The 18,545-nt window shown below is 51.5% G+C and overlaps 1 protein-coding gene across 6 annotated transcripts in view; it reads left to right on the top strand.

Annotated features, from left to right (window-relative positions):
* The first annotated feature begins 650 nt into the window (after positions 1 to 650).
* Positions 651 to 18,545, top strand: part of Adcyap1r1 (ADCYAP receptor type I) — a 48,455-nt gene continuing 30,560 nt past the window's right edge. For 3 of the 6 annotated variants that reach the window (XM_021648165.2, XM_021648156.2, XM_021648137.2), the window contains exons 1-4: positions 652 to 791; positions 6,369 to 6,458; positions 8,630 to 8,754; positions 9,975 to 10,080. In XM_021648165.2, the coding sequence (XP_021503840.1) occupies positions 8,701 to 8,754; positions 9,975 to 10,080 (160 nt within the window). In that variant the 5' untranslated portion in view covers positions 652 to 791; positions 6,369 to 6,458; positions 8,630 to 8,700. Of the gene's footprint in view, positions 792 to 917; positions 1,057 to 6,368; positions 6,459 to 8,629; positions 8,755 to 9,974; positions 10,081 to 18,545 lie in introns of those variants that run through there. The other 3 variants (XM_060379963.1, XM_021648147.2, XM_060379964.1) reach the window with 3 other exon arrangements.

The following is an 18,545-nucleotide window of genomic DNA, read 5'->3' as shown; positions in this document are numbered from 1 at the left end:
TGTCACATTTGAGGACATCCAGACAGTCACCTGCAATTCAACCCTTGCAGACCTGGACTGTGAGCAGAGAAGGACCCAAACAGGGCCTGGGACTTGGTCAGGTGGCAGGTTGCCAGAGGAGGCTTGGGACACAGTGAGGAGAGGGAGAGGGCTTTCTGTCGTGGATGTTTTGCGGTCGAACAGAAAGGTGGTGAGCCCTGAGGAAGGCTCAACTCAGCCCGGAAGCTCTGCGACAGAACTGGGAAAGGGGGGCTGTTACCTCCGCCTCCGCGCCCTGGGTCTCTGCCGCAGCTCCAGCGTGTGTCAGTGCGGTGGTCCTCATCCAGCTCCCCATCTCTGTCCCGGGCCTAACCCCGCCCCCGGGCGCTCATTGGCCTGCACCCCACCCCCAGCCAGCAAGGTCCGCCGGGGAGGCGGTGGTCTGTCGCCTCCCTCGGCCCCCGGGCCTGGCTGCGCAGCAGAGGCGGCGCCTCTCCCGCAGGACAGAGCGGGCCGCGCTGCGCGGGGCGGGCGAAAGCAGACGAGGGGCTCCTCGCTCCGATCCGCGGCGGTGACTGGCGGCATCTTTGGATCAGCGCGATCCTGGTGAGCGATTCGCACACGCCGCAGCGCAGGAACACACAGACCCAGCTGCCCGCGGCCACACGCACCGGGAGACCAGGCTCGGCGCGCGCTCCGCGGCGCACACGCTCCAGCCGGTGCGGTTCTGGGCGCGGATTCGCGGGCTGCGCGCCCTCTTGCACCTTCGGTCCCGGCGCCCAAGCCGCCCGGTCCGGCCCCGCAGCCAGCAGGTAAGGGCGGCCCCTGGCCTGTCCCTCCGCCCCTCAGCGCGCGTCCAGAGCCAGACCCTTCTCCGGCGGGGCCCTTGGATCCCTTCTCCAGCACAGAGGTCTCCAGGAGCCGCGTGCTCTGCCAACCCAGAGCTGGCGAGGACCAGCGCGGGGCACAGCTTCGGAGCCCATCCTCTCCCGCCGCCACACGCTGCCTACGCTTCTCTCTGCCCCATCCAAGTGTCTGGGACCGTGGCTTGGGACGACCATCCCTGTGGACCACTCAGTGAGGATTGGCCTAGATGTCTCAGCCTTTTCTAGTGCCAGAAAGAGAGATTCAGGGGCAGGGATGACACTGCGGCCAGAGGGACCCCAAGAGAAATATCTCCTTGTATCCAGGGTGGACCAACGCGCCTACGCGGATTTGGAAGGAAATGCTGGGAGGTCCCTTGGGGACTTCATTCCACAGTCTGCCCGGCATTTGAGGGGTGGGCAAGCGACGGGCTGGGGATGGAGATAGGATAGGGACCAGTTTAGTTTGTTCCCCAATGGAGATAACCTTTGGGATTGTTTAGAAAGGATAGTTCTATGTTTTATGTTGTTGTTTTTTGTTTTTTTTTTTTTGGATTTTTTTTTTTTTTTTTTTTTTTTTTCCGCAGCACGGAGAGGTTGAGTAAGAGATGGTTAGGCTTTGGTGGTCTAACAAGGAAACGCCCTGCCGGGCCTGTGGGAGAAAAATCGCTGTGGGAGTGGGATTGCTGAAGTGGGCCCGTATGAGACCCCGCGGACTGTTTTAAAGGCCCAGGCTCAGCGGTAGCTAGCTGCTGGGAGCAGGACTGTATATATCATCAGCAAGAGCATGTCAGGTTTGGGGGGGTCGGAGGGACTCAGCACCAGTGCATGAAGCTAGATGGTTGGGAGCAAGCAGGCAGGAAGGAGACGCTGATGGCATCTCACTGGCTGCTAGGGAGTGGAGCTTCAGTTCTAGAAAGAGCCCAGAGTCGTCGGGACCGTCTTGGGATGAGAATGGGTCTTGCTAATTCCTCAGTCCATTTCAGGACCGATTTCAGGACCGGCATGGCTACTTTTCTTTACTTCAGGCTATGTGTCCCATGACCTCTCATTCCCCAAAGAAAAAGAGATTTTTCTGTGTCAGCTCGGGTGCATTCCTGTGAGGGTATGTAGAGGTTTAGAGCCATTTCAGAGGATATGGAGGGCAGTTTGCCTTGGGACTGCGGTTGCACTGAGGCAGGCCATTCTGAAGGTCAAGTTGGAGTCTGGACGGTGGCTGTGGGCTTAGGAAAAGGATGAGGTACTGTGATTAAGCCTTTTGGAGCCCAGGGATAACAGGTTGCTGCTCTGTTTGTTCGGAAGGCCTTGAGTTGCATTTGGTGCGGTGGGCAGGTGAGGCTGGAGGAGGCTCCCATTTCCAAGTGCAGGCCTAGGACTCCTGCTCCTCACTGACCTTGGAGAGAACAGCCAAAGGCCCCAGTCTGGATACAAACCAAAACACGAACACACAAATTAAAGACAGGACATGCTGGAGCAGGCCTTGAACCAGATCTTCTGACCAATCCATCAACAAGTGTGTGTGCTGTGACCAGGAGTCAGATGTCAGTTTTTGCCACCAGTGCTGGTTCATGGGTGGTGGGACACCTGGGTTGCGATCCCTGAGGGTCTGTCTATCTCTGTGTAGTGAGGGACATGTCTTGGTGAGCCTGTGGGAGGGCCTTTTCCTGCACTCCCAAGACTGAGCCAGGCTAAAGCTTGCATTCATATCCTGTTTTGTGCATGTTCAGGCTGGTAAGGGGGCTGATTGGCGAAGTACTTTGGAGCCTTTGATTTTTTTTTCACATGATCATCTACTTTCAGACACTCATTTCTTTCATTGGTATTGAATGGTGGATGGACTCAGTGGGTATTTATAGATCAGTATACAGGTGAACATCTAGAAAGGACAATAGCTGGAGCTGCAAGGTGGTTTTCTCACCGAGGAGGTCGTCTAGCTGGGATGCATTTCATTGCTCGGGGATGATATTGAGTAAGTGGAGCTCCCCGTGCTGCCTGCCAAGTAGCAGGGCCCAGGGTACCCAGTGCAGTGCGAGAGCTTCCTCTAGGACTATGCTCACCTGTGAGCCACTCACCTTGGAGCTGATCCTGAGGTGACTGAAAGAGCAGCGGATGTGTGTTAGCAGAGCTGCGATGCCCCAGACAGTGCATGGGAGGGCTTTCTACCCCAGAACACTTAGAGGCCTCAGAAGCTGCCTGCCACTTCTGCTTAGAAGGAGCTGGCGTCTACGCCTGAATGGATTGGACCCCATGTTCCAGCTGCCTGGCAACATGGAAGCAGAAAAACCTTTAGCCGTGATGTGTTTGTACTGAGCTCTGGATGCCGTCAGAAGCGCATGGTGATAACCACCCCCACACCGACACACGGAGGAGTGACACACAGCTGGGGAGGCATGTAGGCTTCCCATGACACCTGCCTGGGTGCTGGGATTAAGTAGATGTTAGCAGCAACACAGAGACATCCTCACACAAGATCTGGGAACACTTGGTCACAAAAGCTAACCTTAATGAAGGTCCCGGTGTGTGTGTGTGTGTGTGTGTGTGTGTGTGTGTGTGTGTGTGGTGTACACTGTGTTTCAGGAACCTCGAATATGGGCTGTATTTTTTTTTCCTATGAATCTAGTACATATTTTAGACTGTGTGGGCATTGTACTTGGCTGTAGCGACTTTATCCTGCACAGGGACAGAAACTAAGCCTGACTATGTTTTGACAAACTTTGTAGAACCCAACATTTTAATTTCATGCAATTTGTAGTTCAGGCAATTCAGTTCTTTTAATTTCATGGCCATTTAGAAATGCATCATTTAGAAACCATTCTTGAGTTTCTGGCTGTTCAAAAATTGGGAACAAAGTGAATCTGATTGGCCAGAAGGATTTGCTGGCTCCTGGGATGGAAGGTTAGTGGTGAGAGGGTTCAAGAGGTTGAAGAAAAAGGATGTCTGGTCTGGGAGCTCAAGATGCCTGAGAATTAGTTGATCCCCTTGGTCTCCCAGAGGCATCTGGTTGTCAGTACTGGGGGAGGCCTCCACTGTGCTCAGGGGACACCCCCATTCCTGAAGCATACCTGGGGACAGCACACATTAAATAATTCTGATGTTGTCTGAGCATGCCAAGCAGTCCCTGAGCCTCTTCTCCTGTCCCTCTTATGAGGAAGAAGACAACCCCAAATCTCACCTTGGATCTCACTGTAAACTTGGCAAGACCTCAACAGCCTAGGCAGGAGGGAAAGGGGCTCTTTGTTCAGGGCTGACAACTAGTGAGTAGGATGAATAAGTATACTGGTGGGCTTTCAGGAGGTGGTGTGCCAAGGCTGGAGCGGTCTCTCTCCTCCCAGCTCGCCTCAGAGTCTGAGTAGTACACGGCTCCCTCCCTCTTCTCCCTGGCAGATGGGCATGTGGTGTACTGGCTGAGAGTACTGGCAACCACTGTGCACCTTGGAATCTCCTCACTGGGAACCTATGGCTCGGGTAGCAAGCTCACCCTTCCCTCTGCTTCTCTCCTGCCCCGCTGTCCTCCCAGGACCTTTCCTTCCTGCCACATCTTCCAGGGATAGATGTCATATATATATATATATATATATATTTGCTGTCATATTGCCCCATACCTTAGAATTCTGCCCACTTTCCATCAACTGAAAGGCCATGTGGTAACTCTGCTCAGTGGCTGTGAAAACCTCTTCCTTTAGGTAGGGGTGTAGCAATCTCTCCCCATTCAGTGCCACCCCCTTTCCTGGAACAGTCCTTCAGTGTTCCTAACTGCTAGACTGGCTCCAGCCTCCTCTACTGCTCTAGAGATGGCTCTGGTGTCTGGTGCATAGCAGGTGTAGAAACAAGGCCTGTATGCAGAGAGAGGGATGGGACTTCACTGTCCTCATTCCTCTGTTGGCGCTTCATAGGGCAGAGGAGTTCAGGGTAGGGAAGGATGAAGAGAGACACCAGGCTTGAACTGAGGGTCTGGACCAGCTGTGGGAGAGGTTGTAAGTGGCCTGCAGCAGAAACCATGCCTCTGCGGATAGTGGCAGATGGCTTCTCCTGGGTTTGGTGCAGTGAGGACAGCTGAAGGGTCTGCAGATCCCCCCTTCTTCTGACGAGGAATGTCTCGAGGCCCATGAGTCACCGATTCTCCACTGTGCTAACTGGTGATGTGGCTGCAGCTGTCAGTTCCTGCTCAGCTCAGCTTCAGGACTGCTGGGGCCTAGGAAGGGCAGGCCTTCTCTGGCTGGATGGGTGGGAATATTCTGGGGTCTCCTAGATCCTCTGCAGTCTGGTCCAGGTCCCATTCCTACCAGACATATTTCTAGGCCCCACACTATGTGACCCCGGGAAGCACCTTCCCACTCTGGCCTTAATTTTCCCACGATGAGGCGGCTTTTCAAGTTGATCTCAAGCAAGACTGTTCAGAGCTGCTCTTCCTAAGGGGAAAGGGGCTGGCACAGGTAGGCCTGCATGTGCACAGGCATACGGCAGCCAGTAGCAGAGGATGTGCACACCTCTGACGGTGTGAGAGGTCACATGGTGTGCAGCAGGCCCCTGTACGAGTGAGAGCAGCACAAGTCAAGGGACACATGTTTTGGAGCTAAGTTCTGGCTCTATGGGGGTACTTCCTGTATGACCTTGGTGAAGTTGCATAGACTCTCTGTGCTGGGTCGTCACGCCTATAGAATGAGCACAGTGCCAGGCGCTGCTTCCTAAGTGTCAGTCAGTCTACAGGGTATTCAACGTGGAAGAACACCCAGCACATACTGAGTACTTAGCGAGTACTGGCTGTTAGGAGATAAAGTGCAGCCGGCCTACCATTCCCAGTGGATGTGATGCAGCGTGGAGGTGACAGCACAATGGTGTGAGAATCATGAGCACAGAGAGGGACACACCTCACAGACGCAGGGCTGTGGCACATCCTCGAAATGCTGCCTCTGGGACAGGCATGGATGTCATTCCCACTTTTTAGACAACATGTAGAGGCTGAGCAGGGAGCTTAAGTACCATGCCTGAGGTCAAGGCTAAAACCTCCAGGGGAATCTTCCCCCTTCAGTTCCACTAAGAGCTTAGAGCCAGAGCTTCCCTGTTCTTGGAGCCACCTGCCTAGCATTGTTTGAACAGAGAGAGGGGCATGCAGCGTAGTCAAGTGAAAGGGTGTGATGTCCCTCCTCATGGCTGGGTGTCTGTCACATCTATGGTGGCCTGACTCATTTCATGACAGAGACACCTGCATCTCCGAGGAGTTTTGAGGCAGAGATCACCTGAATAGAGAGGAGCATCAGGCTTGCGTGGCAGATCCAGGGGATACGTCTTGGAAGGCATCCCGTGAGGACTGTGCCTGTGCTCCACAGAGCACTGTGGAGAGCAAGCACCAGGTGCTGCTGGGAAATAGTGAGGACAGGATAGAAGCACCGGGAAGAGCAGAGAGTGGCGTTATGTGGGGTCCTCGGAGTCAAGAAGGGAAGCCAGGGCTTGAGCCCTCTGTGGGAGGGCCCTGGCTCTTGCTCAGTGTTTGCCACACCTGAAATCCTCGCCTGTGTGAATTCACAGCTCCTGCGTCAGCACCAGGTGTATCTCCCTGCATTGTGATCTGTCTAGGAGACTGTACAGAGAACCGAGGGTCCCTGTCCATATTTGCAGGTGGGTGATGTGTCTGTGAACTATTATTTCTCACAGGAGCTTTTTCTGGATGTGGTTCTGGGTCTCCGTGAAGGGGCATATTAGGGGAGGTGCCACCGCAGATGAGCATATTGATGAATTCAGGTGTCCCTTTATCTCGGGGGTAAAGGTGGTTTAGTGTTTGTGTACATGGCATGTTTTTATGCTCATTTGCTTCAAAGAGAGGAGTGTGGAGAGAAGGAGGGAAAGAACAGAATACCACCCCCACCCAGACTTCCTGCCACCATGTTTCCTCTACCAGAGGGAACCTTAGAGGCGCAGCAATTTGCCCCTCTGTATGTTCCAAGGTTCTCACAAAGGTTACAGCAAAACCACATGATGCCAGCTGGAAGGCCAGACTGGCAGGGGGCCTCAGGCTGCCCTAGGTTGACAGGGTCTGGGAAGAAGGAAGTAGAAAGTATGTTTGGGGACAGTCTGGTCTTGAAGGGTTTCCCTGGGGGCCACGACTCTTTTTTTGAGCCTTCAGCTTGAGATCACTCATGGTGCAAGAGAGTGAGCCCTGAGCTTAGAGCACAGCCTGCTCTTTCCTGTTTTCCTGTCCTGGGCTAGCTGGCTTCTCACTCCTGCTGAGGTCCCCAGAACTAGATACTCCCCCATCCTAACTAAGCCTGAGGTCATTTCTGCAGACATGATCTGGGATCTCAGACTGGAAAAGGTGGTTGCACCCTTTGGAGAAACCACCAGTGCTACAGCCAAGGCTGCCTGTCCCCAATGAATGAATGGGACCCTGGTGGAGATGCAGGCACGAAAGCCTGACTTCTGTCAGTTTCTAGGCTCCTCCCAGCACCCCCAGCCTTACCTGTCCCCTCCCCTGGTACTTCTCAGCTATCCCAGGTCTCCTCCGCATCTCTGAGTGAGCTGTAGACTTGAGAGGGGGTGTTCTCCTCTCGTTATCTTCCTGTCCCTGGTTTTCTTCCTCATTTTAGGTATTTGTTTATTATGTGATTGAGAAAAAAAAAAGAGGGTGTTGAGGGTGGGGGCACAGAGGCCTGGGGAACTGAAGCTGGACACACAGGACTTGTGGGCACAGGGCGGCAGGCTTGCTTCAGCTCCTCACGGCCTCCAGAGTGAAACACTGTTGTGCTAGCTGTGCTCTGATCGGTCTACTTAATAATCCTTCCCACAGCAATGTGGTAATAACCACCATCACTCTGAAGGGTGACAGCACTCTGCTTAGCAGGGCCAGTGTGCTGCTGCTGCAGTGAGTAGCCTCACATGTGCTGCTTTTTGTCTGAGGGCAAGCCTTTCCCAGTGTAGAAATCATAAGGCTCCTGAATCATAAGGCATCTGTGTCAATGGTCAATTTTAGAAGCAAAGCAGGCTTTGAGCTTGGTTTCCCCAGTTTCCTCAATTATCTGTACCTTTTCTTGTATCTTCTCGGGGCCCCCTGTCCTCATACCCCTGTCCTTGAGGTCCAGCAGCACTAAGATGTGAGCACAGCCTTTAGTAGTTACCAGGTGTCAAGGTGTGTGTGTGTGGGGGGGTGGTGGGTGAGACAGGGTGAAAGGAGAATGTACTTGTCCCAACTATGCAGTGGGGGCAAAGAGATCCTTTCAGAGTGAGGAGATGGCATAGAAGCTTGTTTTTCCATACCAGAGCCGTGTGGAGTTAGCTAGGTCACCCAGGCTGAAGAAGTGTCTTGCCGCCACAGACTGCTCAGTGACCCTGGCTTCTATTCCTGTGTCATTCTCCAAGCCCGGGGATATTATTCTGTCTGCCGTGGAAGAGGTGGGCCCTGCGCTTAGAAGGGAAAGTGAAGGAGCTGGGAGCATGTGTGCCCTGCACAAGAGGCTCACGCTTGTGCCTGAGAACAAAGGAGCCTGGTAAATGTCATTGCTAGGTGGGCATGCGTATGCCAGCCAAAACGCAGTTACTGTGTGGAAGCAGAGAATGCCGAGACAGCTGGCCTATGCAGAGGAATAAGCTGCTCTAGAGTGTTTCAGTAGTCTGGAGGCTGAGCTGGCACGAATCCACATACGATGCCCTACTGTGGGCCAGTGCAGATGGTGTTCAGCTCATGTTGATGGGATGCAAGAGTCAAAGAGAAGGGGTCCAGGCTCCCAAAGATAACCAGGGCCAGAAGCCTGGACTGGGAACCCGCTGCAGGTGACACTGTCTTTCCTTCCCTTCAGCGTGTGGACAGCGGTGGCGACTGACTCTCCAAGGCTGGGAGCTACAGCCAAGATAGTGGCTGGGAAGCACCATGGCCAGAGTCCTGCAGCTCTCCCTGACTGCCCTCCTCCTGCTGCTGCCCGTGGTAAGGGGCCAGGGTCCTATACAGCTGTTCTGAGTCTCTACTGGAGAACCAGTGATTTCTCCATACTCTCCGCAAAGCTGTCCTCAAGGCTGCCATTTCTGCCAGCGCTCGTGCCTGACCCCATCCCCGCTCCCACCCTTCACCCTTCGACACCACCGTGCTTCTGTGATGTGACTTAGATAAACGGCTTTCCTCAAGACTGCTGCTGACTGGACTGAAAGCTGTTACAGAATTTGCAAATCTATTGAGATGGTGACATGCTGCATGCTATCTGGCTAGCCCAACTGTGGGCAGGGTCCCTGAGCAGGGCCACGGAATGGTCTTCTGGTCCCCATGCTATGAGGTCCTCCGACATGTAAATTCCACACCCTGTCCTCTGTTCACATCTCTCTTGAGTAAGGGTGAAGGTCAGGAGTGAAAGAAGGGTTCCATTTGAGCAGAGCAAGGCTGTCCTCAGAACCTGGGACATCCATCCTTCGTATAACTCCCTATCTGATAGGACATGCACATCCTTCTCTCTGTGAGGGGTCTGTTGGAACATGGACCTTGACAGCTCAGATTCCTTGCCAAGGGAGTCATTCTGACATAGGGTTTGGTGGGAATGAACTTGGGCATCAATCATGATATAACAGTGGGGCTATGAAGACCCTGGACCTGCTGTGAGACATGAGCTGATCCTTGTACTTGCCTTTCCTCCTCTGAAACAGAATGGAGAGGAGACTCCTACCATTACCCCTTTTTCTGCTGTGGCAGGGCATTTGTTCCCATAGCTCTCAGTTTACCATCTCTCACCACCCCCAAAAGTACAGCAGGAGCCAGAACATCAGATTCAAATCCTGTTACATGACTTGGCCTACCAAGTCACGTAACTTGGAACAAGTTAAACAACATCTACAACAGGAAATGATAGAAAGAAACATAGTCCCTCCTTCCCAGTGTTTATCAGCTTCTAGCATGCTTCCACACACAGATGCCCAGCTGCTGGAGGGCAGCACATGTAATTGTTAGTGTAACTATAACATGGAGACTGAGGGTCCGGAGCCTGTGGGACCCACACCTTGAATTGAATAGCCCTCATAGCAGATGTTGATGGCCCTGCTGTTCTGAGATTTGTCACCCTCCTCCTGCTTCTGTCCCTAACACTTTCTTCCTGAGTTGAAGCAGAAGGGTTGTCGGTGGTGCTCCTTGCCCTCTCACTGTCTGTCCCCAATGCCCTGCAGGCTCTTGCTATGCACTCTGACTGCATCTTCAAGAAGGAGCAAGCCATGTGCCTGGAGAAGATCCAGAAGGCCAACGACCTGATGGGCCTAAATGAGTCTTCCCCAGGTGAGTGAAGTAACAAACAGTTCTGGTATCCTTAGCACATGCACTCTAGCTCTGCAAGGATGGTGGGAGGGTGTGAAACTCTGGAGCCTTCAGAAAGCCCTCGGCAACCAGGGTGTTTGACATCTGCCTTGCTCAGTGACATTAGGTGGCTCTCCTTGGGCCAGTCTGGGCTGGGCTGGGCCCGGTAGCTTAAAGTGGTCACTGTTTTCTCCTGGGTCTGGTCTGGAGAGCAGCTGTCAACAAGCTTGTTCATAGGCCACCTGGGACCAGTGGCAGCAGGAATACAGATGTTATGGTGGCTGGGCTATAGAGTATCTGGCCAGCTGGAGGCAAGGGTGTGTGGGGTTGTTTCCTATTTGCTGGGTCTAGCAGAAGCCAGGGAGGAAAGCAGCAGTCACCCCCAAGGGTTTTGCCCAGTGTGGGGCTTATATAGGGTCTGTTGCATCATATGCTGGATGTGGCCACATATGTCTTCAGCCTGTCCCCACAAATGATTCTTAGGATTACATAAGTGCCTCCTAACAGTTCATGTCCTGACAGAGAAGCACAGCTCCTGGTAAGACCCAGGGGTCTTTTTCCAACTGCCCCTGAAGGAGCAAGGGCGGTTGGGTGGAAAGGTTGTCATGCTTTTTTCCTGCTTCTGTCCTACACAGCAGGCTGAATCTGCCTAGGGGTGAGGCTCCACTAGAGTCTGAAGGGTGTACTTTTCCCTCTAGACTCTTGTAGTTCTTCTGAGAACCATCTGCTGTAAGACTTTATTAATCTGCCCCCCAGTTAACCTGCATTCCCGCTGGGCCAGCTTCACACCAGCAGCTTCTTCCCAAAGACTGACCAGGGGGAGTTGTTTCCAGCATAGCTCCCAGCATTCCCATAACAACTAGAGAAACTGAGGAAAGGGTGGGGGAGATGGGTACACAGTGGGAGGAAACCCAAAGACAGTGCGAAGAATCTAAGTGTCTTGTTTGTGTGAATGGGAAAGTGAGTCCTAAAGGTAACAGCTTTCTAGATCTTGTCTACCACCTAGTAGACCCCATGCAGCCTGCCTCCTGACCTAGAGTCATTGGTCTCAAATGACAGCTCTTGGAAGGGGAAGGAAGAGAGGTGGGAGCTTACTATATGAGGCTGTGTACACTTTAATTACACTCCTCAGTGGAACACCAGGCCAAAGGAGTTGACAAGACAGGCTTGCCCATAGGTTGTCCTTGTCTGAAGGCTGAAGCTAAAGAGGACAGATATGAGTAGAGATTTAATATAAGGAAAGGCAGGTGATGGTGGAACTGGCTCCCCTGGTGGCTTTGGAGAAGAAGAGGTGAGGACAAGGAGCAGCAGGAATACCCACCCACCAGAGGACCTTTTAGGTGGACATCTACAAGCCACAGACCAGATTAAACTGGAATCTTGGGTTGACATAGTTATGTGACATTCAATAGCTCCCAGGAAGTGTTGGTGAGATGCTAGAGCTATGAAAAGGAACCCAGGGAGGGGTGAGCATTGAACTGCAGGTGAGCCAGGAGCAATGGGAGAACATTGCAGGCTCAGGCCGTTTGTAATCACCCCTACTTCATAGAAGAAGAAACGGGTGCAAGGAGATCCTGCACCTTGCTTAAGGACACAGTTCATTTGCAAGTGGGGCCTGCAATCTGGGAAGTATGTGTCAATCGCCTGGAACGCACTGCCCTAGGACAGCACACGCTGAGCGCCACTGTGACTTCCACATCACTTTTGAAGACATGTCACTCCTTAATTTTCTTGGGTATAATGGAGGGGAGAGTAGTATCTAGCAGCTTAGTCTGCAGGAAGCAGCAAGGGCTTGAGGACTTCAGTTGCTGTATCTGTGAGGCTCTCCCATGATATTCCAGGCTTCCCACCTCCTGCTAGGTCAGAGTTTTTCTAGTAAGGTAGATGCCATTTGGAATTGTCTGGAAAGGCTTTCTGAAAGAGAGGAGAGAGTTGAGAACCAGTGCTCTGGTTTCGGAGGTCTGAGAAGAGGAGGCCGGGTGGGAGAGCAAGCCTAGGTAAGGTTGGCCTAACCAATACAGGTGAGAATGGTGGGCTAGCACTTACAGAGCAGGCTTACATCCTAGTGTTCACGCACTCACAGCTTGTCAACCTAAGCCAGCAGCGGTGTTTCCTTCTACCTCGACATGAGGTTGCCCATCATCTAGAAGCCCACACCAGGGTGAAAGAGCCTGGAATAGATCCTGAGACATCAGCTTCCCCAATCCACTGCATTGCAGTTGAAGAGTGAAAGGTCTCCCTGCTTCCTGCTTTCTTCCTTGCTGACACACATAGACAGGAGAGAGGAGTTATGGAGGAGAAGGCCTTGGGTCTATGTTCAAGAGGGGCCTGCACTACTCAAAGTAGAGCCCTGCAAAGGCAATGGGTGTGTGCGTGAGTACTGAAGTTGTGGAAGGTCTACTAAGGAAGGAGAGGGGCAGAGGAAGAGAGACCTTGAGGAGGCCATGCTTAATGACGCATCCATCAAATCCAAGGCCTGATGGTCCTGTGGTACGATCTGCTGAGAACAGGCATCTGGACAGGCAGTTTCTGGGCATCTTGCCAGGGTTCAGGATCTAGGACAGCTAACCCTTGTTGTCAGCCTCCAAAGGAGGGGCTTCATGTTTATTGAGCCTCATATGAAACTCATGCCTGCCTTTAGGGGTGTTTTCAAATTAAACGATCTGGTTCTTCAAAGTAAACAATCTTGTGTCCCTAGAGAAGGGGCCATCTCACTGTACTATTCGGAGCCATTGCAGTCCCTAGGAACACTTTAAGGTGCCAATGAACAGTCCTTGCCTGCATGCAGCCAAGGTCAGCATCATCTGGGATCAGGCTCCAAGGAGCTCTCAGAGCCAGCCTCTAGCTGATTGTAAGGTGTGTCCAAGTTTGATCTCCCTAGAGAAGCACCCTCTACCACTGTGCCCATGTGATGTCAGGCACGAGAGAAAAAGCCATGGAGCAGGTGAATCAGGCTACGATCTCATTCTTTCTGGGAATGGCACAGGATTAAGTTGTATCGTTAGCCTTGTTGGGGGAATGTAGAGAGGAATTGGTCAGCTCTACTCTCCTCCTGTCTCTCCAACTTTGTTGTCCCTGGGCACTTATCTTTGTAGACACTTCCAGGAACTATTGAGGACTTCACACACTTGAAAATGAAGAAGAAAGCCTGCTAGTTTGCTTCAGCACCTGGGACTGTCAAATCAGTGCAGCTTTTACGTTTATGTACATAGACACATTCACCCGAACGTCAAGGCCACCTGAGGATGGTGTGGCTGGGCAGCCTCTGAAATCACCACACAGTGCAGGAATCTGTAAAGACCTTGGTGGTCTGGTCAGCTACTGCACGTGGCCGCATTGTGCAGTCCAAAGGCTGTCAGCAGGAGGATGATGAGAATAAGTCACATGGCACAATCCTTTACAGTAAAGTTGAAAAATTAAGCATACTATGAAGTAATGATGAAAGTATAGTTTAATAAATTCTTGGGCCAAGAATTCAATAAGTTATTCTGCACTGTATGCTGTGCTTTTTTTTTTTTTTTTTTTTTTTTTTTTTACATGACTGGCAACATGAGGCAGTGTTCCCACTGGCATCACCGCAAACACACAAGTGACATTAACATGGTGATGGCATGTTGAGAACCAGTGCTCTTTAGGGTCAGAAATACCACCCCATCACCTTGGGCATATGTTACAGGGGTTTCTTGGAGGGCAGAATCAGGGACGGAAGTATATTTCACTGTTTTGTTTCTCGTTCCAAATCAATGGATCCTGCATGGGGCTTGAGCCAACTCTGAGTTGGTTTTGCCATATGACACATGAATCGGCTAGAGGCAGAGGTGTGGTTACTGGCAAGTCACATGGCGAGTCTCAGCCAGCTCTGGGTGGGTGCCTGGAAATCCTGACTGGGGACTTCCCTTTCTGCTTCACTGTAGCCGTGCCTTTGTAGGAGGAAGAAGATAATCAGGGGCAGCTGCTGTGCATGGGGCTGATCTACACACAACAGGCCATGTAGCTCCATTCTTTGGTCCCTCCGCCTGGATCAGGGCTTGCTTGACTAGGTTGTGCCCAGCAGCACCTGGTCTTTTGCAGGGCCTTGGGCTATGAGCATGGGAACCTTCCTGCATCCAGAAAGAGCTAGTCTGGCTAACTCTTCAGTGAATGCCACATGCTGAAAGAGATGGGGAAAGCCTGCAGTGCTGTGGAAGGTCAGGAGATAGACCTTCATGATGCCTTTCTGGACTTGGTCCTAGATAGAGTTCAGATGCTTCGACCAGTGACCCCCTTCCCTTCCCTGTTGAACTTCCAGCTGCTCTAAGACTGACCAGGCCTAAACATGAGGAAGTGGGTATCTTTAGCGACCTTTGCTCTGGAGAACATATTCTAAATAGAGTTCATAGGAACCTGACTGAGGGATTTCTCAGAGTTATATTTTTCAGAAGCTGGTCCTTTTGGAACTCTATTGTATCAGACCCTCCTGAAGGTTTGTTAAGCACAGATTGTTGCGTGGTCCCAGGGTATCTCCTGCCTAGGTCTGGGTGGGACCTGGGCATCTGCATCTGTGTGTTTCTGTATTGGGGTCACTCTTGGAGATCTGCTGCCTTCAGCTCTCTTCCTTCCCTTTAGCACTCACATCACCGGAGGGGGAGGAGGCCTCCTTTGATGAAAAAAGAAACCTTGGCTGTCAAGTGAATTTCAGGAAATTGAATTGTTTTTTCACTCTCAAATTGTGTGCTCAAACGGAGGCCTTTCTTCAAGAATACCTGAACATTCCATCCCTGAAAGGAAGGGAGGGGGAGGGCTGTGGCTTCGTCTGTCACTCTGGTGTCCCTGGGCTCATGAGTTTTGAACTCTATGTGGAACTGGACAGAATCATCACCATGACAACCTCTGATTAGCTCCTCATTCTGTTCCCTCAAAGACTAATGGCTCATGCATTCTCTCTCAGCTCCAGGCCTAAGTAGAGTCTGTTCCCCGCACCCCACTCCTGTCACAGGAGTCACTGCTGCATGCACTGGAGTGTCGGAGGGGAAGGGGGCACAACCCTTAAAGCATGCAGCACTTCCTGGCTCACGATGCCCTCAACCCTCAGTAGGGTTTGTGAGGATTGAGCTGGGAGGGTGAAGGGTGGGGCTGGTGCAGAAATAGGGAGCTGGGAAAAGGTCACGGGGGAGGGGGAGCTATCAAGTGAAGCTAGCTCTAAAGGAATCAAGGCCTGCCTCAAAGGAAACTGGGGAGGGGGGCACTTGAGGATCTCTCTGAAACTAATGTTCCTGGCTGCTGTGTTACTGTCTTGTCCTGCTTTCCCCCTGCAGCCTTCTTTGCCAGCTCTACTTCTAAACTTTGGAATTCTTGAATGTTCTGTGAACTCACTTTCTCACTGGGCAATCATATAGCTATGCTGACCACCTCACCCATTCTTGTCTGGTTTAATTTTGGCTCTTACTTCTATCTCAAATCCAGCATATGTGAGACCAATCACAGATTTCAACTTGTCTCATGCTCTCACCATTGGACTCCCAACTAGTCCCTTTATGTTGATAGTCTATCCATCTACTTTTTCACTTACCACCTACCCACCCATTGTCCACCTATTCATCTACCCATCTATACATTCAAACATTTATCCATCTGTCCATCTGTGCAGCAGTCTGTCTTCCCATCCATTTATATCTTCACCCATCAATACAGGCACCCAAGTCAGAAGCATGAATGACATCCATCAGTGGAATTTCTTACTGCTCTTATATGCAGTCAGTATAACATAGAAGATGCTGCAGTTACAAGCTAACTTTAAAATCCAGAGGTCAGCACAATGACAGTCTTTGGCTACCATCTGGAGAGATATGCTCACCCCTCAGCCTCCTCAAACTGCAAATATGTGTCCTTGCCTGACAGAGGGTCTTTGCTTGTGTTCTCGTGATTGGGAGAGCCTCTTGGGTTGCTTGGATGAATGCTGTGTGTGAGTCAATAAGAGTCCTTAAAAGTGAGAGAAGACAGGATTGAGGAGGCTTAGAATGCCAAGCTGCTAATTTTGAAGCTGGGGGAAGAGGCCATAAGCCAAAAAGCAGTGGTGACCACTTGAATTTGGGATTGTTCTGGAAAGGCACCGCCCCTCAAGCCTCCAGCAGTTTTCTGATGCACAATTTTAGCTAGGTGAGACTGATTTTAGGCCTCTGACTTCCTGGATGGTTTAATAGCAACTTGGGCTACCAGAAGATACCGAGTTGCCTTATAAACCTCTAGCCCCAGTAGGAAACTTATGTATCACTCACTCAGCATAGCATTCCAAATCATTGTAAGATCCATGAGGCCCAGACTTAGCTGCTTTTGCTTCACTCTCCGCTGCTGGACTCATATGTCTCCATGGAATCTCTTTTGAATTAATGAGCAGATGAGAAAGAAAAGTACAAAGGGTAGAGGGGGGAGAAAAGCAAGAGAAGAGTGTAGGAGCAAAGGTTACTGTGAAGACTTCTGTTGCCCTCAAAATTAACTGCGCTGAGCTTGGAAACTGCATGTGTTCCGTGTGCATGGTGGGGACATATGTTTCTGTCCTCTGCCAGAAAACCTCACGGCCCACTTGGAACCTCCTGCCCTAAGTCAAGGTGGTCAGCCTTTGTAAGTGGTGGTCTTTATGGTTCCTGAGATCCTTTGGGGATCTTGTTCTGGTCTTTCTTTCTATCCTGGCCTTGTGAGAGGACAAAATGAAGGACTGGGAGAGTTTCTAGACTTGTGACAGGTAGACCATTGGGAATCCCAGGCAAGGAACTTGGCAGATGTGTCAAAAAGTAGTTCCAGTGGCTCTTGCTGTCCCCAAGGCACGAGTAATACCTGTGAACCTTCTGTTCCACATTTCACCTCTGGCCAATCAAAGTTGGGGTACTGACAGACACCCACCTCTGCTCTGACATGAACCTGTGAAACATAGCAGAGGAGATGCCAAGCTAATTCTGGGCTCTTTTAGGCAGGTTCAGAAGGGAGGTCCTGCCCTTTCTCCATCTTTTTCTTCTTGTAGCTTCAGGTATCTACGGCGCAGGGAAGCCACTCAGAAAACTTCATTTAAGTGCAGGCATTGCTTACCCTGCCTCCACCTCTGATCCCCAGCTCTGGGTCCTGGCTGCTGCCACTCCTTGCCCCTCAGCCCTTATATCTATGCCTCCTGTGTGGCCTTCTGACCCTACCATTGTCAGCTGGAAGAGCAGCTGGTTGTGCCAGAGCCTAATGTTCCACATTACAGGAACATCTGCTGGCCAGAGCTTCTGGGGTATGGGCCAAACATGGTCACACTCCATGGGCATTTCACAGTCAGCACAGGCCGTGGCAGCCAAAGATGTACTGTTGGTTCTCTTTCAAGGACATGGTGTCACAGCCAAGTGTGCTGTGCTGGCAAGACATGCTGGGTAGACAGGAATCATTGATAGTGGCTCATAGAGACAGGTGGCTTCCTCATCTGGCCCTCAGAGTTCCTGTCCACTTGGACTCAGCATACAAAGCTTTAACATTTTCCCTAACTCCTAGAGGTATCATTGCATGAGCAGGATGCCACAGGCCAGTGTCACTAGCATGAATGGTAAAGTAGCAAAATCTAAATCCTGAGAGATCTAGGAGCTGAGAATGTCTTTTGCTGGTAGTAGTCATGACTTTGACAGAGGAACCATGCTGACATTGAAGTCTGCCCCCAGGCCACTGCTCTGTCTGCTCTGGTTTCCTCAGAGCTCATAGGTAGCTGGCCATTGAGCTTCTATTTCTCCTAATGAGTGGTTCCCAGGAACATCTAGTTGAAATAATGAAATTAAGATCAGTGACAACTCCAACACGCATGGAGTAAGTGTTGTGCTCTCCACGGAACCTTCTGTGTAGCAACGCATTAGTGTTCCTCCTCCCCCCCGGGAGGGTAGTACATGGGCAGTCACTCACTTCCCTTGTGGGACACTGAAGTTCTCCCGTCTGTAGACCCCTATAGGTCAGATCTTTCTTCGTGGAGCTTGCTGCTGCTCTCTGGCTGCCTATGCTTCTGAACCTCTGCCTGACCCAATGCACATTTGTCATGCACTCTCTACCGTGTCACAACTCGTGCTTCCTTTGTTGACTCCTAAGTGTGGTGTCCTGGGGCTCCCTCCTCCTTGCTCTCCTTTTCTCACATCCCTTCCTTGGGGGACATGACTCATGGGCTGGAGAGATGGCTCATCCATTAAAGGCTAGGCTCACAACCAAAAAGGCATGTCTCACCACTCATATGCTCAAGGGAGAGTAAGCCTGGCAGGCCAGGTAGGGACAGGGACAGCGGGCTTCATTCTCACGAATTACGGTGTGAAGAACAGAGATTTTCATTGTTGATGGTGGGGAGTCACCAGGGTATTTTGAAAAGATGTTACTCCTAGCCGAAGGAGATCTAGGAGGAGGCTGTGGCTGTGGTGCCAGCGAAGGCTAATGGGTTCCGTTGGTGTCTGGAGGGAATCAAGCAGGAC

This window comes from Meriones unguiculatus, chromosome 3 (genome assembly GCF_030254825.1).
Source record: "Meriones unguiculatus strain TT.TT164.6M chromosome 3, Bangor_MerUng_6.1, whole genome shotgun sequence".
NCBI lineage: Eukaryota > Metazoa > Chordata > Mammalia > Rodentia > Muridae > Meriones > Meriones unguiculatus.
Note: the sequence above shows the minus strand (reverse complement) of the source record. Positions and strands in the feature narration are given on the sequence as shown.